The 8,231-nt window shown below is 44.3% G+C and overlaps 1 protein-coding gene across 1 annotated transcript; it reads left to right on the top strand.

The window, feature by feature from the left end:
- Window positions 1–420: 420 nt before the first annotated feature.
- On the top strand, window positions 421–7,388 carry si:dkey-12l12.1 (uncharacterized). The gene is made up of 6 exons (XM_061758905.1): window positions 421–577; window positions 2,719–2,766; window positions 6,346–6,456; window positions 6,545–6,661; window positions 6,835–6,915; window positions 6,993–7,388. Exons 1-6 carry the CDS (start codon window positions 455–457, stop codon window positions 7,041–7,043), a joined length of 531 nt encoding a protein of 176 aa, XP_061614889.1. The 5' UTR covers window positions 421–454; the 3' UTR covers window positions 7,044–7,388.
- Window positions 7,389–8,231: the final 843 nt, after the last annotated feature.

The following is an 8,231-nucleotide window of genomic DNA, read 5'->3' as shown; positions in this document are numbered from 1 at the left end:
TTAGTGCATTTAATACATCAATATTAAAGAATGTCAAAGTTTTTCTGTAGGCGCTAATTGGAGGAAAAAGTTTGCACACCCCTGGTTTAAAGGCTAAGAACACAAGTTTCCTTTCCTTGTAGTCAGCTTGCTCTGTTTGGCAGCATTCAAGATTGATGGACTAAGTGTAACATTGTATATCAACTCATCTTTTGGTCAATGGGGTTGTGGGGTTGTGAGCTCAGAAGGGTGAAGGTGGTGGTCGTGGGGCTGCTCCAGAAGATGTCTTACATGTTTGTGCAGGACCGCAGGCCATTGGCTGCAGGCGTGGAGCGCCTCACTTGCGGTGGGCTGTGTGTCTGTGTGAAGCTGGCACGGACGCATGTTTCCCTGCATCTGGTCCTCATTAGAGGAGCCGAGAGTATAAAGTAAGGAGCTGACAGGGGCTGGGAACACTCTACTTCCAGACTGGATCATGGGCTTTACTGTGTGGCTGTGTTTGCTCTGCCTGCAGGCGAGCCTGCTGTCTCATGCGCTTGACTGCTCGGGAGGAAGCCCGGCCGACTTGTGCGTCAACACCCAGACGGCGGACGAGCAGGTAGGACTCTTCTTCTGATGGATGTCCAGTGAAGAGCATTGTCAAGATCTCTCATCATCACATTGTACTTGAAACAGCTAAATTGGAAGAACTCTCCTTCCTTTTAAAGGAAAGGAAAGAATTCACTGCTTACTGTAGGGATGAACACCTTTTTCCATCAAGATCATGTTCTGATGTTAAAATGCTTCATTGATGCATCAATTTAACATTCTTAAAACAAGAAGACACATCTAAATCAGTCATTCTTATGAAAATGCATTTTAAAATCACTTAAATGCTAAAAAAACCAAGAATTTATCCATTACATAGATCACAAAATATATCAAATATATCTAATCTGAAATAGGTATTTTAGAATAATTTAATGCTTTCACTTTAATTGTATCTGGGGGTCAATAACTGTTGTGTGATGATTCTACAGTATACTATATGAAAAAAATATGGAGACAAGCATCTTCCGGAAAATAAAATATAGATAGAATCATGCTACAACATGCATGAATTGGAGACTCTAAATTGCCCATAGGTGTGAATGTGAGTGCGAATGGTTGTTTGTTTGTATGTGCCCTGCGATTGTCTGGCGACCGGTTCAGGGTGTACCCCGCCTCCTGCTCGAAGATAGCTGGGATAGCCTCCAGCAGCCCGCGACCCTAGTAAGGATAAGCGGTAAAGAAAATGGATAGGTGGATGGTACAAAACAATATTCTACTGTTCAAATATAGTATAAATTATTATAATGTGATCGCTTTCATGTAATTTACACTATATGTTCAAAAGTGTTCGGACCCACCTCTTCAAACTGTGGTTGGGCTGACGCCTATTCTACACTTTTAACTTTGAGGAGGATCTTTTTTTTTTTTTTTTGTGCACAAACCAAGGTCCATCAAAAACCCTTGTTAGTGCGCTGCAACATAGATTGTGAGCCAGATCCTCTTTCACATCCAGTATCAAAAATGCCTATAGACATGTTTAAAAGTCAAATACACCAACATACAACAATATTTTCTTCCATATTTGTAGGTGTAAGGGCCATGAATCCTGTTTATTGCGTTCATTTAGCGTTCTTTCCCTGGAAAGAGGCAGCTGTGTGTGACAGCAGCAGCGGTCAAATGTGTTTCAAGATTGCAACAGACAAAATAACCCTGCACAGCAATGATATATAATTAGATTCCCTAACTGGAGCAGCATCTCATTGTAATGGTTTTTTCAGCTAGAATACCAAAAACACCCAAAATAAAACCAGTGTGGAACAAAAATCCCTCTCTGCCCTTTTTTGTTGTTGTTTCATGTGGCCGCAGGCTGTTTAACTTCAAATGTGCGGTTAAGCATTTTTCGTCAAAGTCATGGTGTTTTGTCCATAATAATCCTCCTCATCTGGACTATGCATTGTACAGCTGCAGGAGTTGAAAAAAATATTTCTCCCGTACAAGGAGGGGAGACATTGAGGAAATGTCTTCTCAATCTAAAGAAGTTAGTGACATAATGTATATGTGCTTTTCTTTTCGTGATTAGAAAAGTCATTACAGTATTTGCAAGCAATTGTAGCGGTAACTGAGGCAGAATCACATATAACTTCAGCTTAAATTGGCTTCCACAAAGGTCAAGGCAGTGAAATATCTGAAAAGATAGTTTATGGCACTCTGACTCATACTACATGCAGCACAATGGGGCGCGATGGGTTTTATCTTATGTTAAATAAAGGCTGTAGAACAAATGGAAAAGTACATGATTAACCCACCATGTTTACTTTTTGTTTGTCAGGGGCAGGAGAAATATATGGCCACAACATTGTGTCCGCCTGTACATAAACAAAACCAAATGCTCCAAAAATACCATTTTACAAAATGCTCACTTTGATTGATATTATCATAGAGGTAGTGATATGACAATATGTTCATTACGTGGGTGTTCTTTGGGTTTATTCAACTACTGTAAATGAAAGTGGAAATGGATTTGAGTGAAAAATTCTACGCTAAACTGCAATGTGGTGATTCAGTGAATATGACACTATAAAGCAATGCAATTCCATTTCCCATTTTTGTTTTTGTTTTACTTTGACGTAAAAATGATATATCATAGATACAGAATAGAATGTGTTCATGTTGTCATTAATCATGTGCGCTTTCTCATTCTATTCTCAGACGGGTGATCGGGGCCTGCAACGGCCAATGCCTTCAAATGAAGAACAGGTATATGCCACCTTTTTAGAATCATCTGGTCGTACACAAGTACGAGGGGCAGCCAAAAAGTAAAGAGCCCAGTTTGATTTAACCTACTAATTATAGATTTATTTTTATTTTTTTTGTTTGTACTTTAAATACTTGTTTGAAGTTTCTTTTTAAGCCTGTCCTATTCCTGTCAGCCATTTTGGAAATGACATCATTGTTGGATGCCTGTCAGAAGCAGAGAGTTGTGATTGAATTTCTTGCTAGGGAAGGAGAACCACCACTAAACATTTTCAAAAGGTTGCAAAATGTGTATGGGGAAGCTGCAACAGGCACACAGCAGAGTCAAAAATTGGGTGTCCAGGATCAAAGGCGAAGAACAAAAGCCTGCTTTGACTGGTCTCCGTGACAAGCAAACCATAACCCATCCCCCATACTGACACGATTTTGGACCATTAAAAGATGGAGTTCAGGGTCAAGCACTTCTCTGATGATGAACAAGATAAGCAAGCTGTAAAAACTGGTTGAAAATGCAGCCTAAGGAATTTGACGAGGCTGGCATACATGCCCTTGTACATTGATGGACAATTGGTGTTGAGAAAAATTTAGATTATATTAAAAAGTATCAATGAAATCCTCATTTTTTTTTTAGGCTTTATTTCTATGTGTATACTGCCTTTCTATTGCAATAAATAAAGGTAAATATTTTTGACTGTCCCTCATAGAAGACAGTCGCCATTCGCTCGAAAAAGGGTTTGTGTTTTGTGAGGAAGGCAGCAGCTGCAGTTGAGTGAGGGAAATAAAATTAAGGATAGCTTGGTTGCTGATTTTAATCTTCTGTACACCGTGAAATGCAAAACAGCTGCATTCAAAGCTATTAAGATTAGATCAGTGATACATGTTGTAGTTGTAATAAAGCTATAGCGGTGTGACCATGGAAACATGGTTGAGCCCAGATGAGTAATCTGGCTTCCTGGCAGCTTGGAAACATAGAATGACATGATGCATGTTCCAATTATGTGTCAGTGCCAAATAGCCACATGCAGCAATGTGATGAAAAATAGACACAATCATTGCAATATAGGTCAAGGGCAATCACAGTGAGCATTGTGAATAGCATAACAAATAAGCACAAGGCCAATGTTTATATGCCTTTAATTTCAAGTCAGAAATGGAGTTAAGAAGGATGAAAAGAAGGAAGATCCTTTTTTACTTGATTATTTAGCTCGGAAAATGAATTATTGATAAACCTGCAGCAATGTAATAAATTGACTACAAAGTCCAATTTGGAAACCTGTTGCCTCCCGTGCTGACAGTCCATTTGTTAGGGCACACAGGCGCAATCAATAACATTTCCTTGTTTATGTTCAGATCAATGAGAAATGCAGGAAAGGATTTTTATGACCATTTTACTCCATAAATGGGTGAAGCTAGACTGGTCATAAAACCAAAGAAACAGAATTTAGATTTACATGGGGGGGGTCATTCCATCCATCCATTTTCTTCCGCTTATCCAAGGTTGGGGTGTGGGGGCAGCATCTTAAGCAGAGAAGCCCAGACTTCCCTCTCCTCAACCACTTCGTCCAGCTCTTCTGGGGGGATCACAAGGCCAGCTGAGAGACATAGTCTCTCCAGCATGTCCTGGGTCATCCCCAAGGCCTCCTCCCGTACTCGGAGGAGCAGCAGCTAGACTCTGAGCCCCTCCCAGATTGCCAAGCCATCACCCTATCTCTAAGGGAGAGCCCGGACAGCCTACGGAGGAAACTCATTTCGGCCGCTTGTATCTTGTTCTTTCGGTCATGACCCTCACCTCATGACCAGAGGTGAGGTTAGGAACGTAAATCAACCGCCGCCAGTAAATAGAGAGCTTTGCCTTTTGGCTGAGCTCTATCTTCATCACAACAGACCGATACAGAGTCCGCATCGCTGCAGGCACTGCACCGATCCGCCTGTCGATCTTCCGCTCCGTTCTCCCCTCACTCGTGAACAAGATCCCGAGATACTTGAACTCTTCCACTTGCGGCAGGATCTATTTCCCAACCCGGAGAGGGCGCTCCACCCTTTTCTGACCGAGGACTGTGGTCTCAGATTTGGAGGTGCTGGTTTTCATCTCAGCCGCTTCACACTCCGCTGCTAACCGCTCCATCGAGAGTTGAAGGTCACGGCTTGATGAAGCCATCAGAACCACATCATCTGCAAAAAGCCGAGACGCAATGCTGAGGTCACCAAACCAGAACCCCGCAACAACTCAGCTGCACCTAGAAATTCTGTCCATAATGGTAATGAACAGAACCCGTGACAAAGGGCAGACTTGGCAGAGTCCAACTCTCACTATTCGTATTCAAACGTATTCAGCTTTTGGCCGCGGATGTGGATCAAACTCTGACACCGGTCATACAGGGAATGAACAGCCCTTATCAGGTGGTCCAGTACCCCATATTTCCGGAGCACCCTCCACAGTACCCCCTGAGGGACACGGTTGAACACCTTCTCCAAGTCTGCAAAACACATGTAGATGGGTTATGCGAACTCCCGTGCACCCTCGAGGACACTTCTGAAGGTGTAGAGCTGGTCCACTGTTCCACGGCCAGGACGAAAACCACACTGCTCCTCCTGAATCTGAGCATCAACTTCCAGATGGACCCTCCTCTTCAGAACCGCTGAATAGACCTTACTGGGGAGGCTGAGGACTGTCATCCCCTGTAGTTGGAACACACCCTCCGGTACCCACTCTTAAAAAGGACCACCCCGGTCTACCAATCCAGAGGCACTGTCCCTGATTTCCACGCAATGTTGCCGTGGCATGTCAGCCAGGACAGCCTCACAACATCCAGAGCCTTCAGGAACTCTGGGCTGTTCTCATCCATTCCCGGCGCCCTGCCATTGAGGAGCTTTTTAACCACCTTGGTGTCCTCAAACCCGGAGATAGGAGAGCCCGCCTCAGAGCCCCCAGACTCTGCTTCCTCTTGAGAAGGCATGTCGGTAGAATTGAGGAGGTCTTCGAAGTATTCGGCCCACCGACTCACAACCTCCTGAGTTGAGGTCAGCAGCGCCCCAACCCCATAATACATAATGTTGATGGTGCAACATTCCTGATATGCTGGATGGTGGACCAGAATTTCCTCAAAGCCGTCCAGAAGTCTTTCTCCATGGCCTCACCGAACTCCTCCCATGCCAGAGTTTTTGCTTCAGCGACCACCAAAGCTGTGAGCTGTGAGCTCAGCTGGGCCCCATGGGTGCAGGCCCGGCCACCAGGCCCTCACCTCAAGGCCTGGCTCCAGGCCTTGGTGACGCGCGTCCGGACGAGGGAAAACGAGGTCCAATGTCTTTAAGGGGTCCTTGAGTGTGCTTTGTATGGTCCCTCACCAAGGACCTGTTTGCCATGGGTGACCCTACCAGGGGTGTGTAGCCCCAGACAACTTAGCTCCTAGGATCATTGGGACACACAAACCCCTCCACCACAATAAGATGACGGCTCCAGGATGGGGGCGGGGGTGGGGGGCCACATCATTCCGCATCATATAAAACTTGATTCTTTGTACAGTCACAGAGACCTCCACCTGTGTCCTTGAACATGACGACTGTGACTGTGTTATGTTGTAGGTCCTGCTCCGGCGGAAGAGACAGTTGGAGAAGAGAGGCCACGCCCACCCGGTTCACTCTAACCTTCCTGGAGTAATCTCTGCGAAAGGCTTTCCAAAGAGTCTTATCCAGGTAAATCCACATGCATCACAAAGATGAGTTGGAAAGTGTGTGTGTGTGCGTGTGTGTGTTTCTAATTGCCTTGTCAACTCTCCTCCAGGCTGACAGGTCCAGGCGACACTTGGCTCAAGCAGCGAATAAGAAGAAGAACAAGCGTAAATCCCGTGTCGGCTCCTTTTCCCTCCTTAGCAACGATAAGAAATCCAACCCCCTACAGGTGAGTCTCCATGACAACCCCCGAGCAGACAAACAGCTGAGGCAAAAGAGCGTTGTTGTGCAGGCTGGATCGATGTGCAGCAGGCACTGATCACAGACCGGGCTTTTGAAATGAATCAAAAAATCATACATTATCATTGCGACTGAATGTTAAGAATCATTTTTCTCCTCCAGGTGATCAGAGCAAGAAGACAGGTGACGAACGAGCAGCCCAAATACGGCAATTCCGGTCGGTCCGAGGCGTTCTCTGTTCTGGTGAGTCATCTTGTAATGTAATTTTCCCCTCTGTCAAAAACCTCCTTTGTCATAAGATGTGTTTGTTTTCTGTCCAGGGAGATCCACAGAATGACAGACACAATGGAAGACCCAAGAGAAGCATATAGAAAACAATAACAGCATAGTGCAATGTTATTATTATGGTTAAGTCGACATGCACAAGAAGAGATGTGTCTAGACCTTAGAAGGAAAACAGACAAACGCACAAGCAGTTTATTGGTTTGTGTGTGTCTAACATTACTGTTTCAGCTGTAAGATAGTCGATTGATCAGTTGGCAATTATATGCTAAGGTTCTAATATGTAATGCCTGCATGTTATGAAAAATTAGCAAAAGATACATAAGGCATTCTTGTCCATTATTGTATTTTATCAGATAGTGAGGGTTATATTTTTGCAGAAATGTTTTGTTGTGTTATTATATGAGATTTCAATAAAGACTTAGTTGAAAAAGCTCCAGCGTTGTTGGAGATTTATTTCTAAATCAGTGGAGCACACCTACACTTTAACACTCAGTGTACCATCCATCCATCCATCCATTTTCTGAGCCTAGCTCAGCTATCATCGGGCAGGAGGCGGGGTACACTCTGAACGGGTTGTCAGCCAATCGCAGGGCACATACAAACAAACAACCATTCGCACTCACATTCACACCTACGGGCAATTTAGAGTTGTCAATTCACCTACCACGCATGTTTTTGGGGATGTGGGAGGAAACCGGGGTGCCCGGAGAAAACCCACGCAGGCACAGGGAGAACATGCAAACTCCACACAGGCGGGACCGGGGATTGAACCCCGGTCCTCAGAGCTGTGAGGCAGACGCTCTAACCAGCCGCACTCAGTGTACCATTAAGCCATTTTTTGATGCAGTGTCATCTTTCCCTGTCGCTTTGCTTGGTTAATACCTTATATTACCCACTCGGGCACCTGCAAAACTGCCTATGACTGACTCATAAAAGGAAATAGCAAAGGGTTCAGTCTCCAACCACAGATGGCAATGCTGCAGGTACACTTTATGGTTTGAAAAGAGGGTAAAAAGCCTACTGAGTGCAAATGGTGTTTGTGTGAGTGAAAGATACAGGAGAAAAAAACTCTAAATGTAGATTAGCCCATCTGTTTCTTGCATCATAATACGTCCATTCAAATATCTCATGTCACTTTTAATTAATTTGCCCACAAAATGGAAACACATTGTGGTCCAGACCAGCAGATTAGGCTGGAGTGCTTCTGCAGGACGCTGACGTCAATGTGCGCACATAACCAGAGCTTGAACAACAACTCTGCCTATTTACAGCAT

The sequence above is a fragment of the Phyllopteryx taeniolatus genome, chromosome 20 (genome assembly GCF_024500385.1).
Source record: "Phyllopteryx taeniolatus isolate TA_2022b chromosome 20, UOR_Ptae_1.2, whole genome shotgun sequence".
In the NCBI taxonomy this organism is placed as follows: domain Eukaryota; kingdom Metazoa; phylum Chordata; class Actinopteri; order Syngnathiformes; family Syngnathidae; genus Phyllopteryx; species Phyllopteryx taeniolatus.
This window is presented reverse-complemented; position numbering and strand designations above follow the sequence as displayed.